The sequence below is a fragment of the Aedes aegypti genome, chromosome 3, assembly GCF_002204515.2.
Source record: "Aedes aegypti strain LVP_AGWG chromosome 3, AaegL5.0 Primary Assembly, whole genome shotgun sequence".
In the NCBI taxonomy this organism is placed as follows: domain Eukaryota; kingdom Metazoa; phylum Arthropoda; class Insecta; order Diptera; family Culicidae; genus Aedes; species Aedes aegypti.
The window spans coordinates 69,821,313-69,842,496 of record NC_035109.1 but is presented as its reverse complement, the minus strand read 5'-3'; the positions used below and the strand labels follow the sequence as shown (position 1 = coordinate 69,842,496).

The following is a 21,184-nucleotide window of genomic DNA, read 5'->3' as shown; positions in this document are numbered from 1 at the left end:
TAGAAAATGAACATACAAAATCGTCCAACTCTACGGCGAACCCAGTATTCAAAAGGTAGCGAAAGCTGGAAGGGTACAATGGGCAGGGCTTGTTGCAAGAATGTCGGACGACAACCTTGCAAAGATGATTGTGTTCAGTTCGGATAGGATTGATATTTGAAAACAGGGAGCGCGGCGAGCTAGGCTGGAGGATCAAGTGCACAAAGATTTGGCGAGCGTGGTTCAGAACTGAGGAAAGAGAAATATGGCATGAAATAAATGAAAACTATCGAAGATTTCGTATATAAATTTTAATAAGAAAGTTCAATTCAGCAAAATTGCAGAATTGTAAAAAAATGCAGAATTTTCATAGAAAATTGCAAACTTTCAGGCGTGTTCTACGAGTCTTTCAATTTTAAAATAATTTAAAAGGTATACAACTTCTAAGAGTTTTGCCTTTAGGAGTCCCGAATTTTGTTTGAATCGGTATTTCAAAGATTACCGGACATTTTTTAATTGCCGATCAATGTTACTCCAAATCAACTAAACATTTTTTGAACATGATCAACCCTCTAATAGCCAATCCCACCTTTAGACGGGGTACTTTTTGGAATTTTGTGTGTTTTTTCTTAGCAAATCGAAATGATTTTATGTTTGGCTTGAACCTTGGGCCATAACACGCATCTTAGGAAAGTTTTATACAACTTTCGAAACATCTTTGTATTTTTGAAAAACTTTTGATAAATTGTATTATTTTTTAACCTACTAATTTCTGGATCTAATTTAACGTATAATACAACAAGTTGTATATTTTATATTTTTATACGATCAACCTATCACTGAAGAAGAGCCTGGTGAAATTGAAACAATTTCAAATCGTTTTTTCGCTACACGAAAATTCAAATATGTTCCAGAAAAAAAAATAAAAAATTTCCCTATCACATCTATTACAGAAGAAGAGCCTGGTGAAATTGAAACTATTTCAAATAGTTTTTTTTTTTTTGTTAGCTACACAAAAAATCAAATATGAGCCGTAACGCTTGAGCCTACTCCCCCCCACCCCCTAGAGCGTTAAGTAATTTGTGGACGCCCCCTAGTCAGTATTTCAATTTTTTTTTTAGATTACAAAGCCTTTCAGCATACTATCCGCCGTACAAAATAAAAATTGCTAAGCGCAAAACCCCAGCACGCGACCTTGCCCATTCATAAACTCTTTACGACACGACGCAACGAACAGCGTTCTAAATTTGTTCATACGATGACCAACAGCAACATAGCACAAGCAACAACAACAACTACATCGCATGCTGATATAACTTAACATCGTTCTCTCGTGTTCATGGGAAAATGCAGGTCATCGGCACCTCAGATCCACCGGCCTCTCTCTCTATCTACGCAAATCGTAGTCAGTAAACGATACGTTAGGAAATTTTCCCCAAAATGTTGTTTTGCTCTCCCTTGACTTTTGTTTTCGTTTCTGGCCTTGCGCGAACAATTTCTGGCAACGTGTTAGTCACGGTTGAGGACAAATAAAAAGCAAGTATATCTCATCTCATGTGTTGAAAACAAATCTAAAGATAGGTATTTATTCAACTGCTTTTTTTTGTGTTTTTTAGGTCTAGATTTTTTTGTTTTGATAATAGCCTGTAGGAGCTATAAAAGGGTCTTATTTGGATCTCAGTTATTGAAACTGCGATAGCGAAAAGCATGGACATAAAACAAGAACAAACGGTTGTCATTTAACTTTCAATCGTATCCAAATCACAAATTTTCCGCAGCATACTCGCTAGATGTAAGGCATACTCCTTAATCACATTATTCGATCCGTTGGCGACATCCTCGGCCGTGTTGGCCGGTCGCTTTTGGAGGGTAATTCGGAACAGCTCCTTGTAGTGGTTGACCATTCGATCGCTGTCGGATTTTTTGCCGGCACTGTTCACCGAAAGCATGCACAGTTTGACCAATGTTTTCAGTATGACCTGCAGACGTTTCTCGAGTAGGTCGAGCAATTTCTGTATTTCCTCACAGTTGAAGCTGTTGCTCGTAGCGCTGGTCGTGTACGATTTTGTCGTCGAAAGGTACTCGATCGTGGGTTGACATTGTTTGCAAAGATCTAGCGCTTGCTGCAGATGGCGCAATTTGACCGGAATTGCCTGAGCCAGCTCACATTGATATTCCTGCAATGCGATACGCTCCATCTGAATTTGCAGATATTCTTGGGGCTCGTTGAGGCTTTCGAAGATTTTCACCGCTTTTTCGTAGTGTAGCTTGCAGAGCTGCAGGACAGTTTTGCGCCGATGTTCCTCGGCCGTCGATCGGAAGGAGAAGTGATAGTATGAGGCGATTCTGTTTGGAATACAAGGAAGTTAGTAACATAGATTTGAATGAATAGTAATAGGTAAATACCTGTGGTGAATCAGCGCCGCCCGGAACAAATAGAGAACCTGCCGTGGTCCGTTGTTTTCCTGGTCGCAGATCTTCAAGGCTTTTTGGAGCATCTCCACCACTTCTTGTTCTACCTCTTCGGAACTTTGAGTATTGTCACTGTCCGCTCCGCTGTAGTCCTGCAGTTGCTTGGCAAGGTTAAAGGTTGCTGTCGACAGTTCCCACGTTACCAGCGACCACAAATCTGGATTTTCCTTCCGCGATCCAAGTACTCCCAGTGCTCTTTGATAGTACGCGAATGCTTCGTGGTAGAACTTTTTCTGCAGGTGAACATTATTTCGACTGGAACAAGAAATGTACCGTTATTACAAAATCAAATATAGGTCGATTTGTGTATACATTTACAAAAAGTTCTCGGTTTGTTTGAGTCCATTCTCGTTTTTTATATGACATCCCAAAGGAAGACTCTGATCTAAATTTCAGCAAAGTTTATTGAGATAAGGTGTACATATATAACCAATTTTGTGTTTTTGTACTATTTCGTAAATTAAAAAAAAAATAATAACTAAGCACAAACGTAGTTAAAACTTTTTTAATAACAATACGAAAGCTTTACTACCCATAAAAGCATAACCCATATAGATTTTCGAATTACCAACTTTTTATATCGCAACATACATGTTTTAATATAATATACAATGTATATAAACATAACAATAATGTTGTACACCCCAACCTCTTTTTACGACCGTTATCGGGGGGTCGTAAAAAAATCGGTCGTAAAAAAAATCAGGATTATAATTATGTTATTGAAAAATGCAACGTCTAGATGCGAAAATACTGATTCGAGATCTTCGGCAAAGTTGAAGCATGGAATGAGAACTTTCCAAAATGGCCGTTCAAGTTTTCATATTTTGGTAAAAGATGGCAACACTGATCGATTGTTATCAAAAGAGCCAATTTTAGGGGGTGTGATTTGCAAATACCAAAAAAAATTAAAGATAACGATACCGAATGTTCACCAAAGTTGAAGGAAGTGTTGCGTGCCATACAGTCGGCCGAATCACAAATGTACATGTGGCTGGCAACACTGTTTAAGAAGAATAAAGTAAAGATCAAAACCATCAAACTTGGGCGGAACAGACAAATATGATGATTAGCAACATAGCAATACTCTTCAACTGTAATCCAGTTTTTCATGAAGGATTCAAAATTTTTTTCGTAGCTGGCAACACTGTAAGTGAAATTGCGCCACCAGGCAGTACAAGTGTGCATGCAACTATTGTTTTGCGCATATCTCAGGATCCTGACCACTTAAAAAGATGGCGTCTTCGGCAAAGTTGTTCAGTAGCTCAAGGACTATCATTATTCTAGCCAAGAGATTCGAAATTTTGCCACCAAGCAGCGCTAGTGAGCATAGAATTAGTGAAATTGCGCCACCAGGCAGTACAAGTGTGCATGCAACTATTGTTTTGCGGATATCTCAGGATCCTGACCACTTAAAAAGATGGCGTCTTCGGCAAAGTTGTTCAGTAGCTCAAGGACTATCATTATTCTAGCCAAGAGATTCGAAATTTTGCCACCAAGCAGCGCTAGTGAGCATAGAATTAGTGAAATTGCGCCACCAGGCAGTACAAGTGTGCATGCAACTATTGTTTTGCGGATATCTCAGGATCCTGACCACTTAAAAAGATGGCGTCTTCGGCAAAGTTGTTCAGTAGCTCAAGGACTATCATTATTCTAGCCAAGAGATTCGAAATTTTGCCACCAAGCAGCGCTAGTGAGCATAGAATTAGTGAAATTGCGCCACCAGGCAGTTCAAGTGTGCATGCAACTATTGTTTTGCGGATATCTCAGGATCCTGACCACTTAAAAAGATGGCGTCTTCGGCAAAGTTGTTCAGTAGCTCAAGGACTATCATTATTCTAGCCAAGAGATTCGAAATTTTGCCACCAAGCAGCGCTAGTGAGCATAGAATTTTTGTTTTGCGGATAGCTCAGGACCCTGGCCACTTATAAAGGTGGCGCCTTCAGCAAAGTTGTTCAGTAGCTCAAGGACTATCATTATAAAAGCCAAGAGATTCGAGATTTGGCCACCAGGCGGCGCTAGTGAGCATAGTTTATTTGTTTTCCGGATAGCTCAGGATCCTTACCACTTAGAAAGATGGCCTCTTCGGCAAAGTTGTTCAGTAGCTCAAGCGCTATCATTATTCTAGTCAAGAGATTCGAGATTTTGCCACCAGGCGGCGCTAGTGAGGATAGAATTTTTGTTTTGCGGATATCTCAGGATCCTGGCCACTGAGAAAGATGGCGCCTTCGGCAAAGTTGTTCTGTAGCTCAAGCGCTATCATTATAAAAGTTATGAGATTCGAAATTTTGCCACCAAGCGGCGCTAGTGAGCATAGAATTCTTGTTTTGCGGATAGCTCAGGATCCTGGCCACTTAGAAAGATGGCGTCTTCGGCAAAGTTGTTCAGTAGCTCAAGGACTATCATTATAAAAGCCAAGAGATTCGAGATTTGACCACCAGGCGGCGCTAGTGAGCATAGATTATTTGTTTTCCGGATAGCTCAGGATCCTGACCACTTAGAAAGATGGTGTCTTCGGCAAAGTTGTTCTGTAGCTCAAGGACTATCATTATAAAAGAAGCTATGATATTCAAAATTTTGCCAGCTCTAACGCCACCTTAGTGAGCATGAAACTTTTGTTTTGCGGATATCACAGGCCACTTAGAAAGATGGCGCCTTCGGCAAAGTTGCTCAGTAACTCAAGCGCTACACTGAAAATAATCCACACGTTCGACCCTAATTATTTTCAACGTGGATCTGTCGTGTCAAATTGCAAGGTGAAATGACGTGTTAAACTTGTGATTCTGTGAAGGATTTACTTTGGTTCAATAGCAAAGTCTTTTACACATGATTTGAATGTTTTTTACAATGGCGATATCCATGACTAGTAGAACTAGATTTCCTATCATGACAAGAACTCAAATTTGCCGTTCACGCGGGACAATACATGTTATTTTTGGAGAAACCGGGTGCCCGTAATGGGTGCCTGGAATCATAAAATCAAGCAATCGTTAATAAATCCTACTGCAAAGTTTACGATAAATTGTAAATTTCTTCTTCTTCTTCTTCTTTCTGGCGTTACGTCCCAACTGGGAAAAATCCTGCTTTCTCAGCTTAGTGTTCTTATGAGCACTTCCACAGTTATTAACTGAGAGCTTTCTTTGCCTATTGACCAATTTTGCATTTGTATATCGTGTGGCAGGTACGAAGATACTCTATGCCTTGGGAGTCGAGAAAATTTCCAACCCGGAAAGATCCTCGACCAGTGGGATTCGAACCCACGACCCTCAGCTTGGTCTTGCTGAATAGCTGCGCGTTTACCGCAGTCAAAATTTTGCCACCAGGCGGCGCTAGTGAGCATGAAACATTTGTTTTCCGGATATCTCAGGATCCTGACCACTAAGAAAGATGGAGTCTTCGCTAAACTTGTAGAGTAGCTCAACTTTGCCCAAGACGCCATGGATCCTGATATATGCGCAAAAAAAGTTTCATGCTCACTAGCGCCACCTGGTGGCAACATTTTGAATCTTAAAGCTTTTATAATGATAGTCCTTGAGCTGATGAACAACTTTGCCGAAGACGCCACCTTTCTGAATAGTCGTAATCCAGAGCTATCCGCAAAACAAAAATGCTATGCACACTAGCGAGGCCTGGTGGCGGAATTTTGAATATCATAGCTTTTATAATGATAGTCCTTGAGCTACTGAACAACTTTGCCGAAGACGCCATCTTTCTAAGTGGTCAGGATCCTGAGATATCCGCAAAACAAAATTTCTATGCTCACTAACGCCACCTAGTGACAGAATTCCGCAATTCAATGAACACCATATGTTAGCCCTTGAACTACTGAACAATTTTGCTGAACATCATGATCCTCTATTCTGAATACTTTTTAAGATAATGATCATTTATAAAAACGGTCGTTAATCTGAATTTCGGTCGTAAAAAAGTGGTCGGAAAAAGAACCGTCGGTAAAAAACGGTCGTAAAAAGAGGTTGGAGTGTATTCGTGCTTAGATATTGAATCTTCGAAATAATCCATCCACGAAATTGGTTGTAATTTGGACCACAAACTTATTTTAGAATGTCAGTCAGTATACGGATAGAGGATAATCTGAGAACATAATTTAAAAAAATGAATTGGTTTACTTACCTTTCACCAACCAAATGGATATGCGCCCTAAACCGCATAAAACGTCCCATATTACAGAGCAAAAACGCCAAGTTAGTGGGATCGTTAACCGCTTCAAACAGGGCAACTCCTTTCTGCAATGAGTCATACGATTTCTTTGCCAAAACTTGATACAGCGGTTCAACCTTGCAGTCCTTCTCCTTGGCCGCCTTTTCATAAACTTCAATTTCCTCTGCTGGCAGCTCCCAAAACTTCTGATACTCTTCCTGAGCCCAATGCATGTACTTAACGCCAAGTTCGTTCCGCACACTTCCCAATCTACGATTAAGTTCCTCCTTCGCATCTTTTGAAGCACATGCCACAGCCGTTTCGTAACATCCACAACTTGTTATCATCAGCTGTTCCACATTTGCAGTGGGCAGAGGCAGCGACTGCTCCACGTCGATGCCGATATCTTTTACCAGCTCGTCCATAATCAGTTGATCTACACGGTTCTCCTCTTCAAACTCCTTGAGATACTGCTCAATACTATCCCATTTCTTGGCCATCTGGAAAAAGCAATCCCCTATCCGACCCAGCAAAAGGCCCCTTTGAGTTGATACGCAGGATATGTATTTGGTAACAACCTGTTGGCATCGAACGGCTGCGTAGATAAAGCGAAGAGTTGTCCCATACCGCTCTTCAGCGTAGTATAATTCGGCCAGTGTCGCATATGTGAGGCAAGCCTTCTCAAACAGCAGAATCTTCAGATGTACGTTCCACGATTTGATCACACCTATCTCTCCCTTCAACAGCAATGATCTCGCATCGACTTCCGAAGTCGTTCCATCCACCACAACTCGTTTCTTCTCAACCTTGCGTTTGGACTTTTTCTTCGCACCTTTCTTGGATGATTCAACTTCTGACTCACCTTTCCAACCCATCGGAATCGACTCGCTGGGATTAGCCAACTTCGGTTCCGGCTTCAATGGACTGTATGGTAGTGGAATGGCGTCCTCAGATTTGGCCATGTTTTGATGTGTTTCTTCGTGGAAGATTTTTCGTTTCTCTTCGGCTTTCTCTTTTTCTTTAGTCTTCTGCTCCTCACTACTATCGAAGTATTGCAAACAACTCAGACCGTCTGCTATGTGCTGAAGAGCATTAACGCATCTCTCCTCGACTCCTCCTACCAGAGGTGGAGGTCTTGAGTTGTATCTCCAACTGTCGCTTCCGTTGTATTCCTGTAGCGTTTCTTCAATACTTTTGATGGCAGCTTCAAGGCGATTACTTGTGTGTTCATCGTCAGCGTATTCTTCTTGTCGAGGAGTGGCACTAGCTGTTTGATCTCCGAAGAGAGAACTAGACTCATCATCGTCATCTTCAATAACAGTATTAAACTTGGGCGAACCGGGATCCGTTTCTGCTGGGATGTATAAATCGGACAGAATGTAATGCGACGATGTTACTATTTGGGGATACTTTTCCTTCGGCAGTAGAGTAATGCAATTGTCCAAGAGAGTCTTGATAGCACCGGCTTTCGTAGCGGAGATTCCTTCCGGTGAATTTTTCATGTTTCGTGCCACGGTGTACAGTAACATTGCCACCGGGATCGTGAAAGGATTCTGATTGTTCTGGACAGCTTCATTGGACTCTTCCTCTTCGGGTTGCGCCTCACCGGCAGCATTATTTTGACACAGTGTGGTCAAATCGTACAGCTTAACGACGTCGTCATTTTTCGCTTTGAACAACCAATACGTATGACCTGCCTTAGTGGCGTTGGCTTTCAAGAAAGATAGAATGTTCTGCGCTACGTTACGTATAACTTTCGGGGAGAATTTGGAATCCTCTAAATGGGGTAGATCCTCAGTTTTGATAAGCTCATATCTGCAACAAAAAAAGGTTTTTTTATTTATATGGTACTTTAGTACTTTAAGTAGAACAGGCCTGCCCAAACTTTTCGAACCTACATTATCGTACAAGTGAACGAAAGTCAATTAGTTTAGAAATAAACGGAAAAGAATTATTGGTGCTGAGCATCCTCCTCAGTAAAAATGTTTTTCAGGGTTCAATAATGAACTTGCCTACGATTCTGTGAAAATTGTGCCAGGATTACTTCAAAATCTAGCTCAGTTTTTTGTTTATAAATACAGTGATCCCTCCATGAGTCGATGTTCCATGACTCGATATCGACTCATGGAACCATACTGGAAACAAAATTTCATGGTTACTATGATGGTCCCTTCAAACAGCTTTCCAAAGGATTGCTGTTCCATGACTCGATATTTCCATGAGTCGATGGTCCCTTCAATATCGACTCATGGAGGTTTCACTGTAGTACCTTAGACTTTTATAAATCGTACCTGTGCGAATGATATCTAGCGTTTTATATATAAAGTTCTCAGAGTTTGTTATGTATTCCTACAGTATACAGATAACAGTTTGGGCAAACATCAAAATTTTCTTAAATAGTTTTGGACCAAATGCGCGAGATTAGGGCACTTTATGGTAACTATTTTCTTTATCCTTGCAGTAAATTTAATAATTCTAGGGACTCCAGAGAAACTTACGCGATTACTCTTCAGGTTTTTTTTTCTGATCATTCGAGGCAAAGCTTCAGAAATTCTTTTAGTGATTTATTCAGAGATTTATTCTGGAAATACTTTCAGGAGCTGCTACGGCAATCCCATCCCAATTTGCTCCAGGAAATCCAACGCAACAACCTCCAGGAATTACGATTTTTACAGTAGTTACTCTAAGATTTCTACAGTCCTCAGAAGAAAATCCACAAAAGTTTTTTAAGTGAATTACTTTTTTCGAGGAGTAGGGTTTCCTCTTGCAGTTCTTCCAAACATTTCTCGATTTAATATAAATTCATTTATGGTTTCACACCAGCAAATACTACAGTATTTATTCCAATCTATGCAACTTTTCTACGGGATTGCACTCGACGTTTTTTTGTTTCTAGAAATTCTTTTCGAAATTCCTTCAAGATATTATTAAGGGATTCGATCAATTATTTTTCAATAAATACCTTAGAAATTTAGCTAAAAAATGTATCAGAAATTTACATTTTTTTCGGAAATTCTTTAAAGATTTATAAGGAACCTCTCTTAGGGGCCTTTCTTAGCCGAGTGGTTAGAGTCCGCGGCTACAAAGCTAAGCCATGCTGAAGGTGTCTGGGTTCAATTCCCGGTCGGTCCAGGATCTTTTCGTAATGGAAGTTTCCTTGACTTCTCTGGGCATAGAGTATCATCGTACCTACCACACTATATACGAATGCGAAAATGGCAGCTTTGACAAAGAACGCTCTCAGTGAATAACTGTGGAAGTGCTCATAAGAACACTAAGCTGAGAAGTAGGCTCTGTTCCAGTGAGAACGTAATGCCAAGAAGAAGAAGAAGAAGGAACCTCTATCTACAGAAGTTTCATAAAAGATTACAATAGGATTTATTTTAGAAACGCCTTCCGGATTTTTCGAGAAGTTTCTTCAACCATTTCTAAAACTAATCCTTGGAAATTCCCTGGAGACATTCCTAGATAAATTTTTCGAACTTTTTGGGAAATTCCTAAAAGATTTTATGGGGGAATCTTGAGAGGAATCTCTGGAGTAGTTGCTGAATGCATCCTTAGAGAAATTCCTGATTCAAATCTTTAAAAAATATCCTGAATGGAGGAACTCTTAGAAAGGAGGAATTCATAAAGATGTCCTGAACAGAAATCTTAGACAAAATACTGATGAAAATGATAGAAAAATCATTTAATGAACTCCTAGAAGAATTAGGTTTTTTCAGAAATTTGTAAAAAACCTTTGGAAGAGTACCTAAAAAATGTATGGTGAAATATCTTATGTAATTTTTAGAGTAATACCGAAAGGTCACTTAATGCAAATACCTCAATTTGTTTCTGCGACAATTCCTAGACATCTTTTTTTTGAAAAAAAAAAAAAAACAATATCTACTTGCAATGTTACGAATAATGCTTGCGTAATTAAAAGAAAATAGAAACATAATCTGGCCAGACTTTCTGAAAAAAAAAAATCTTATGAAAACTTTCACTTTCCGATAGCAAATCTTCGAGCTGTTTGGTGGAATACCTGTAAGTAAATGAAATCCGAATGTAGCTAACAGTCTAAAAACATGACAGTGAAGACGGCCTCACAACAGTTGTGTTCGAAAAACGTGTATCTGTCAATGGATACAAACTCTAGTAAAATCAAGGGTATAATACTAAATTCGATTTTCAATGACTTTTATTTTCTGTTTCCCGTATTGTCTTCGGTTCTTCTTTGGTTTCTTTTTGATTCTAGATCGGTCTATAAAGATCCTATGTTTAAGACACGTAGCGACTGAGTGATTTTCTCTAATTTCGTAGTTTGCATAGGTTTTTATTGATTTTATATTTTGTGATTTTGCACATCATATTTGTTTAAATTTAAATTTTCACTACGGGAAATATTTATTTATTGAAGAAACTCTATAAAATTGCTTCACTCTTTCTTTCCCTCGACTTAGATCGACTATTTCTCTACAAAAAAGCTTTCTTGTAAAAAGTGCTCGAACAAGCAATGTGGCAAATGGGCTAAATTTTTCGAAATCTATTGAAAAAAAAGTTCAGTTGATTGTTTATCAATAATTTTACTATGACTTTTTTACATGATTAAAAATAGAAATGTACATTTTAGCGCAAAATCATAGAATAAAACCTTGTTTTTTAGCTATGAATTAGTGTCCTAGATAATTTAAAATCAAATATGAGGTGGTGCTCTGAGGCACCACCAGGAACATAGAGTACTTTATGACTTCATCGTATAGTTTCAGATATGTTTTCTTAAAACACTTTTGTTGAACAAAAAATGTGGTGTATTTACTTAATCCTTTCCAAACAAGAATATCGATGATTATAGAACATATTTAGCAGATATCTATAAATCGTAGCTCACTTTAAAGAGACTTTCTTCAAGCAAATGTTTGCATATGCATACAGGTAGCATTTACATCGTTGCACTGCGCTCTGTAGAAGCGTCAAAGGGGTTCACGTTGGAAATTGATGGTATGCCGAAAAGCAGTTCCTTTCTTTTTTATCAGGCAAAGCGGGACCTTACATTTTGAACACTTGAAATACGTAAAATGATTACGTTGATTGCATTGACGGCATCGTTGCCTATTGGCAGTTTCAGGCCAATGAGATAATCCATCATAACGAAGAGTGCTTCGTGAAGCCCAAGCAGGACAGTTCGGTTTTGCGTCGTTTTGCTGGGTAGTGCTTCGTGAAGCCCAAGCAGGACAGTTCGGTTTTGCGTCGTCCGATAGATTTGGCTCACGGTTTCGCGCATGTTTTCGTCGCCGGAGATTTTTTTTTCCTGTTTTGGAGCGTCTTGCTGGGTAGTGCTTCGTGAAGCCCAAGCAGGACAGTTCGGTTTTGCGTCGTCCGATAGATTTAGCTCACGGTTCCGCGAGTGTTTTCGTTGCTGGAGATTTTTTTGTTTTGATTTTGTTTTTTTTTTTCCCTGTTTTGGAGAGTCTTGCTGGGTAGTGCTTCGTAAAGCCCAAGCAGGACAGTTCGGTTTTGCGACGTCAGATAGATTTTGCTCACGGTTTCGCGCGTGTTTTTGTCGCCGGAGATTTATTTTTTTACGCGTATCGTTATTTTATACAATTCGATGGCCCTGGAGGGATCGGTTTTGCTTTTTACTGGTTATTGAGCAAAAATATTACTGCACAATCGACAAGCATTTCGCGAAATACTATTTATACTATAAATAAGCTATTGTTTTCTCTTTTGATTGCCGGCATTCAAAAGATTAATTTGAAAACGCTTAAACAACAAATATTTATGGTCTATCGCCAGCTTTCTAGGCGAATCCTGACAATATACCTTCCCCAACCTCCAACTCCGTAGCACTTATGAGGGTGTCGCTTAGTCGGTGGCCTCTCATTAAGTAAGTGCTACATCAACATTTCCTTCCCCTATCCCAAGTTACGGTAAAGATGGGCGTGGCCGGGAATAGCGATATTCATGCTTTTAGTTTTCTTGTTTATGATTTGAACAAGGTATACTCCCCTGCCTTGTTCTTGAAAGTAGTCAGGATGAGATTATTAAAAAGAAACATGAATGTTGCTAGTATCCAATCTACGAAGTATACCGTAACTACGCTAACGCTAACGCTAACGCTAATGAGATAATCCATCATAACGAACATCTGTCGTTGGTGTTGCCTGCACAACCTTAGGTTTCTTCGTCTCAGCGGCTAGTGCTGCTTTCGATGGCCTTCCCCGCCGTTTTGCAATATGCTTCCCGTATTTGATAAGGGAACTGGCGACATCCATTCGAAAGTTTAATAACGTCATATGTGCTTCATCCACTCTTTGGGAGCAATGACGACGATACAGGAGCCATGCATTCACTACACAAACGTCCAAGAGGTGTTGAAAAACTCGAAGGTAATACTTCTTCGTGCCTATATCGGTTCTATAAATGGCTACCAACTGGTCGTTTAAATCGATACCTCCCATAGCTTGATTATAATCTTTGACGACTGCTGGTCTAGATATGTCCACAAATTGTTTTTCTCTTGTAGACCATCGTTTCACCTACGATAAAATAAATAAAAATAAAAAAATAAGTGAACAAATAAATTAAACTTATTTGGGTTACCATATCTGTAGGCTGAATATCACCGTATGTAGAAATAAAGTGTATAACTTTGTTATCCATCCACTTGACAACCTTGATTCCATCATCAGATGTCCTAGAATCATGAGAGCCACGGCCATCTTTCTTCAGTTGTTCGTCTGACTTCATAACGACTTTTGGTATGCGATTCTTTCTGATTGTTCCAGTATATTCGAACCCACGTTGTTGTAATTCCTTAACAACAGCATATGAAGAAAACCAATTATCGGCGAATACCCGGAAGTGCTTATGTTGTTCCAGCGTAGAGACTAACTTTAGAACAATATCACCGCTAACTCCCCATGTACTTGCAGAACCATGGCAGGTTTTCCCTTCATAAACTTCAAAATCATGTAAGAATCCACTTTTGCCTGCCCGTCCGGTTATTTTGATCCCAAACTTATGAGGTTTGTTGGGATTGTACTGTCGAATATTGCATCTGGCTTTTGTTGGAACCATTATTTCATCAATGCTCTGTTCCGGTTCCGGCTCGATTTTTAGAAAATTCGCTTTTACTGCATCAATGAAAGGACGTATTTTGAAAAGCTTATCGTATCCAGGTTCCCCTCTTTGCTTCATGGAGGCATTATCGTTGAAGTGGATGAACCGTTTTATTTCTTCAAAACGGTTCCGGCTCATAACATCTGCTATTGGCGCGTATCTTGTTTCCCCAGACCAGTACATACGGAAAGATGGCATTTTTACAATGCCGGTTAGCAACAAGATCCCTAAGCAGTGTTGTGAAAAACTCAATTTCTCACAACTCACGCTTGAGATTTTTCATGCGTGAGTTGTCAATCACGCAACTCAGTAGTCAAAAAATCACGGATGAGTTGGCTCACCTTTTTGACTCATTGTCTCGCATTTCCACAGTCTACTCACACACGGCAATAATTTCTTGTTAGTCTGCTAAAATTATAGTAATCCTTTCTAACGTAAACAACAATATTCGGGTTTCACGAGTTTTGGCCGGGTTTTGCGACTGAATCATTTTTTACGGTTTGAGTTGATTGAGTTGATTTTGCATCTAAATCTCAAGCGTGAGATTTGCGAAGCAGATCTCTAATGAGTTTGCTCTCTCGGGAGAGCGTATTGATTGACATTTGAGTGCGAGTCTATCAACACTGTCCCTAAATATTGCTCGAATTCACCACAAGTTATGAATGCATCCTCACCGGTTTCTTGTTCAGCATATTTGTTGGTCTCAGAGGTTATATCGATTATAATATTTTTGTCCATAAATAGCGAGAAATATTGGTAAGGCGTCATCGGTTTTCTAGGAGGTGCAGGATACGTACTATCACAGTTCGGAGGCGTCACAGATACATGTTCGTTTTTACTCCACTTTGGGACAGACTGACCAGTTTTCCGGGAAGAACGTTTTTTCTTGGATCGAGTTAAGACTGATGACTGTATATCTTTCTTAGAAGAACTGGGTCGTTCCTTATCTTCTTCTTTACCTAAGTCGGTACCTGAGTCATCCACTTCAGACGTATAATCAAATACTTCAATGTTTTCCGGCAGTGGAAGCACCGTCAACTGGTTTACTTCATCTTCATCGTCGCTCATATCAAAATTCTCCACTTCCGATTCATCTCCTTCGGGGACAATGATGAAGTGCACGGTATCGGAATCTGTAATATAGTTGTAAAGATAAACCGCTTACGATACGATTATAATTTTAAACTTACTTCTGGATCCAATCGATTTCGGAACACGCCTGGAGATTTTCGCCACCTCATCTGTAACTTCGTCAAAGCCACTCAAAGCATCTGAGTCTTCATCGGCAAATCCGATAAAATCGCTCTCTGCATCACTTTCGTAAAGATTTGCCATATTTCTGAAAGATTTTTCGGTAAAATTCGCGAACTGAGCTGAACTATGTTGAGTGTAAACAATGATGACATTTCGATACTAAACTTATTTTGTGCGCCGAGCGCCCAGTGGTGCATATGTGCACCATACAAATTTCATCAAACTCAATGATTGCGAAACAGAAATGTGCACTTCTGAACATATATTAGAACAAATAAAGAGTAAATCTATTGGAAAATAATTTTAGTGTAACTCTGGGGATTAATCCTCTTTGTTGTATCAAGCTTAGAAATCATGCAATATTTTTCGGGCGGTAAAACCCATTACTTCATACATTTTTTTCGTAAAAGAATATGTTAAATGTATTTACATCCATAAAATAAGGTATTGAAGTGAAAGAGGAGATGTTTAGCTATGAAGTAGTGTGATAACAATTGATTGTTTTTCGTTATTTTAAAAATTACAAAGGTTGAAAGTTTTGGTGCTCTACAGACACCATGGGCGGGAGAGGGTTAAACAAATAAAGAATTTGAGCTACTGAACAACTCTGCCGAATACGCCACCTTTCTAAGTGATCAGGCACCTGAGATATTTGCGAAACAAATTTTTCGTGCTCACTAGCGCCGCCTGGTGGCAAAAATTTAAAATCAACTAGCTCAAACAATGATAGTCCTTGAGTTACCGAACAACTTTGCCGAAGACGCCATCTTTCTAAGTGGTCAGGATCCTGAGATCTGCGAAACAAAAGTTTCATGCTCACTAGCGCCGCCTGGTGGCAATAATTTGCCGAAGACGTCATCTTTCTAAGCGGTCAGACTCCTGGGATATTCGCAAAACCAAGGGTGTTGTACAGAGCACAACACGCGACTACTCGCGTTACAAAAAATCGCGCGATAGACAATTCTTGTAAAATTCGGGGATTTTAGGAAGAAGAAAACAGGATTTATGAAATTTGTAACACATTACAAAAACATGAAATATTTTGGAAGGACTTTGGATGAGCTTCGCGAAAGAATTTGTAATAAAATTTTCGGAACATTATTTGAAAGAATACACAGATGAATTTTTACTAGAACTTTCAGCAAAATATCTCAGTGTTACAGGTTTAACAAAATAAATGTTTTTTTTATGGAAAAAGTAGGGAAAAATTTTGAACTTTTGAAAGGTAAAGTTTGGTTTAGTTGAATCCGGGAAGATATTTTAAAACCAGTTTGTGGATCAGGTAACACGGAAGATCGTGTTATTTTCCCTATTTTTTGTCCCACTTTAACAATTATCATCATTGCAGAAGCAAATCTCGAGTTTTTGTAATTGTAATTGTAATTGCTCAATCCACACCCTGGCAGACAATTATCCGCCAATCTAGACACGGGCTGGGTGAGGACCTAGCAAGCCTCCCCCGTTAACATGTTCTATACCGTTTAGCACACCGGGTTCTTCCACAAGCAGGCGCCGGAATTAAAGCGGTCCCACAAGTTTCAGATACATTAAATAGATATAGTCCCTCTGCCACTAAACCGAATAGCGCCCTCCACCTCATCACCAGCACTGCCCATCCCGCACACCAAACAAAATGTCGGAAGTGGCGTGCCGTGTAGCACATCAGATGTTCTACAGAGCACACCACCTCCGACACCATGCTCAACGTACAGCAAAGACAGCGCTAATAAAAGCGGAATGCGCCATTCGATTCAGTACCAGAAGGACTATAAATGTAACGAAGAGGAAATGAAAAGATAGTAGAAATGGTTTGGCTGTTGGATTGCTGGAACGAGAAGAAAGAAATAAAGTTATTACGTTAAAACGTGATTTTTATAGTTGAATAAATGTATCGATAGTTTCTCATCTGTTTCTTTTCCGTATCGTAGTTCCGTCGATTCTATCCACCTCGAGTTTTGTCGACTCCGCTCGGGCAATGAGGACCGTGATGAAATGAAAAATATAAAAATATAAAAATATGAGCATTAGTGTTTATCGATTATTTAATGTGGTTCTCATTTGCGTTCAAATACCTAAGTAACATGTGAACTCTGCCTCTATTAGAAAATTCTAATAAATCATAATTTATTCTCCTCCACTTTCCCTAACACAAAGTATTCCTATTTCTTCGATTTGCGAAATATGAGTCCGCTGAAAACACCGACCCGACTCGACGCAATCGCGCACCTCTACCGGCATCTCCGCACATGTAAAAACTTCTGCGATAATCCTGTGGTGTGAAAGAAATGCGCAATATTATTTTGATTTCAATCCTAACTTCATGACCCGTAGGCTCTACGCGTATGATTGTTCATTATTTAGGCTAAATATACCTGTTTATACCTGTACATCAGAAAAAAAAACGAAAAACGACTACGAATATCTTGCAGCGTAAAGTTTAAGTGATCAAATATTCATCCTCTCTTCGACCCTGCACTATAATAACCTCCTAATATAACGCCGAGCTAAAGATTCTTTCTTGCGTTACACAATCTGAACAAGAAACCATTTTCAAATACTTCCCATAATTTATGCGAAGCAAAACAGATTCCACTTTCTACGTAATGTAACCCAGCATAAACAGCTGCCCAACTCTCCAGACCAACGCCCTCCAAGATCCAAGGTGCTACTGCCTTACGTTCAAAACTTCTTTCCTCAAAGTCTGTCTATCAATTCCGAACTCTATTGCATACTACAATACCAATCACGCTATCCTCGGAAGTCACCCATATTGATGCTTGGCAAAAAATATCAGTATTCAATCCACAAATCCCAGATTACACCACATTACGTTGGTCCGTTTGGCGTCGCCGGTGGATACCTGTTCTGACATTCTTTTCTTTCAAACCCCATTTCAAGCCTGTCCCCCCACTTTATCAATAAGAATGTTGACGAATCACGATAATCTGAAGATCGTGACCAGAACGGAGGTAGGATTTATCACTAGGGACCAACCACCACCATCAAAACTTTGCAGAAGCAAATCTCGAGTTTTTGGCTGAAAAATGATTGGGTTGTGCATTACAGATATAGAATTATAGTGATTTTTCCATCGATGTATCGACTGGTACTTGAGATTTGCTTCTTCAAATGGATGGGGTGATTATAATGGCGTCCCATGCGGCTATAAAGAGTAGGCATAGAAGAAATAGTTGTTCATGGAAGTCACGTTGAAAGTATGAACAAGTCTCACAATATTATTTAATTAATTTCCAAGAAATTTGTAGCAAAAGTTCTGAAGCCTTTCTTTGATATTCCTTGAGGAATTTGACTATACTTAAACAGAATAGAAGGAAGCGTTTTTTTGCGGAAATAAAAAAGGATGGTCGATTATGTAGGACTTTTTAATTTCTGACATACATCTGAAGTAAATTTAGCCCGGTTGAAACTCCTAGTGAAGATATGTCATGAATTAAGCCTTATTTTTCGCCAAAAATTCCAACCATATTTTGTCTATGAAACTACTTTAGTTATTTTGCCTGGAAATTTTGCCGGACAATATACGAGCTATTACAATAGTTAATGTATTGATTTTATAGTGAATTCTTATAATGAAAATAATTCTCACCGGACACCTTGAGCAGGGCATTTTCCAAGCATATGGAAAATCATGATACAGTGCATATGTTGCTTTACGCTTTAGACTCATGCGAATTGATTCAGAAGATTTTTCGAAACCGTAATTCATTTATATTCATTACTAGTGGTCCCGGCAAACTTCGTCTTGCCATCAAGTAGGCTGTTGGAAAACGCTATGGATCAAGGTATCTAAAAGAACCTTATAGAAACCTTGTGTTTCGTCCAGGGTTGACCAGGCCCTACGTTGTGATTATTTAATTTGGTCCCGGAGGGGCAGACGAGTAACGAACTCTTGACTTGTACTATCACGAGGCAGTGCTCCTGCTCGGTGGGGGATACTATACGAAGCGATAACAACTTACAACTAATTTACATACAGAACGAGATGCCTCTTATATATCCTAGAGGTAGTACGGATGAGTGTAATGGGTTACAAAGTTACAAAGGATTGATGCGCCGACAGCTAGCATCACGCAGCCCAAAGCAACAGCATGAAAGCAAACGGGCTGCTTGCTGCTAGCTGGGGCGAAATGAGACAAATTAAATACACACTGCTGCGCTGCTGCTGCAGCTGAGTGCGCCTATCATTCAATGAGAGAGTCGTTGCGGTGAGACCGAACACCTTGCTATGGATCGTCCCATACAAAATGACAGTTCCGTGCACTCTCGTTTTTCCAACTTTCCCGGTGAATATCCTGGGATTTTTATACACACAAACACGTCGGAACCCTTGACGAACAAAATGGAGAAAGAATAATTCAAATGCGTTGACCCGTTCGTAAGCCATTTCGTGACATACAAACACCAATCCGTTTTTATTTATATAGATTCAAAATACTGGAGGATCTCTGGATTTTCAGAACATGGCTTAGATTTTGTGAGATACCTGCTCAACATTATGTGAAAACCCTGTATAAGTTTTCAGAGTAAATTATACCCAGAATCTTGCGAGAATCCTACTAAAGATTTTGTAAAAAAAACATGGGGATAGATCTCAGCATCGTTCAAAATCTCATGCCCATAATTTAGAAGAACCCAAGCTTTAAGCTTGATATACATTCAGTTTTGTGCAGCAAATGGTGAAGGAAGTGATGAAAGAGATTTGAATTGAAGTGGTTCATTTAATCAAGCAAGAAGAATAAAAAAAAAATAATATAATCGATCATGAAACAGATATATCGGCTTGAACTTGAATTTAAAGTTCAAACGACTATACTTGATATATTTTAACTTCAAGCTGGTAGAGTGATGAACATGCCAGCTATTAGGAAAGTCGTCAAACTCTTCGCAGACCGAGCAAACCTGAATTGTAGAATAACGTTGAACTCACCTTTGTACAATACCATCCAAATGGTAGCACATTACCACTTCCGGTACGTTACACATTAAATTATCCAGCCAATAGTCTATGCCCGTCAACACATTGATCGGCTTGGTCTCATCCCGCAACCGAAGGCTAATGCACGGACGATTTGCTCCTCCAAAGATTGGCATATCCGTTCCGATTAACATCCGAATGTCCTCAAAAGTCCACACCACATTCCGATTGAAAACGTGATTCCTTTGGCCGGGATCTGGACAATTCTCATCCTCGTCCGGCTCTGGAAGCACTGGCCCAGTCAAAGGCAAAGGTTTATAGTCTTGGCATCCTCCATCGTCGCCTTCCGCAAATCCCAAATCCTCTCCAATTCCATCTTCCTCGTCCGCCTTCAAACTGTAGTACAAAAACTTGGATGTTAAGTACTTCTGTGCTATAGCCTCTCTCGATTTGCTGTGGATGAACAGCTTTCTATCGTTATCGCTCAGGCTGTTCAGAATATGTTCGTATATAAACTGGCGCAACCACTGCCACTCTGTGTCTTCCTGTCGCAGCAAATATTTGGCCACATCGAACTCATCAATAAGCAAAGTATTCTCTATCCTGTGCACAATCATCGATATGACGCTCTTTCTCGAATATGGCAACTTCAGGAGCCTTTTGATGTTTTCGGCATCCGAAACTACGTCCACTCCACCGACGCAATCGGGAAACATGTTCGCCATCCGGAAGCTGCTGAAGCCTCCCTGATGGGAGAGGAACTTTCCCAGGCCATACGAATTGGCCGAATTGCTCAACCAGTTCGAGGGTGGCAAATTCAAGTCCGTGTTACATTTCAGCCGGGCAAACGGAGCCGTACTCTGCACGTTCAGAAACCGTACGATGGCCTTCGATTTAACATGGTCCTTTTCGTTGGCTGCTACTTGGTTCTCCTGATCCACCAAAGACGAACATACGTGAATATCGGCGTCATCCATCTGGCGATGAAACGAAGATGATTAATGGTTATTTCAAAACTAATACCAAACCAAACGTACCTTTTAATATTTCGTGTATCGGAATACACATTTCAGGATGTTGAACAACACTGAATAAACGAGAATTTCACTTATTTAAGCTGAGTACGAAACGATTTTCTAGAAAATACGAGACGATTAGAAAAAAATAATGCGTATCACCGGAGCGAAACAGCTGTTTTTGACAACTTAGCGCAGGTTTCGAGGTTTCCAAAACAAAACTGCGTTCGGCTTCAATTCGAGCGGAATCGCTTGCGAAGTGGGT

The 21,184-nt window shown here is 39.8% G+C and overlaps 1 protein-coding gene across 1 annotated transcript; it reads right to left on the bottom strand.

The window, feature by feature from the left end:
• Positions 1-1,526: 1,526 nt before the first annotated feature.
• On the bottom strand, positions 1,527-21,116 carry LOC5568786 (erythroid differentiation-related factor 1). Its single transcript, XM_021855400.1, has 5 exons — positions 20,941-21,116; positions 19,916-20,880; positions 6,583-8,424; positions 2,386-2,706; positions 1,527-2,325 (listed from the first exon to the last, which is right to left on the bottom strand). The coding sequence occupies exons 2-5, from the start codon at positions 20,878-20,880 to the stop codon at positions 1,719-1,721; spliced, it is 3,735 nt and encodes a 1,244-aa protein (XP_021711092.1). The 5' UTR covers positions 20,941-21,116; the 3' UTR covers positions 1,527-1,718.
• Between the last annotated feature and the right edge of the window lie 68 nt (positions 21,117-21,184).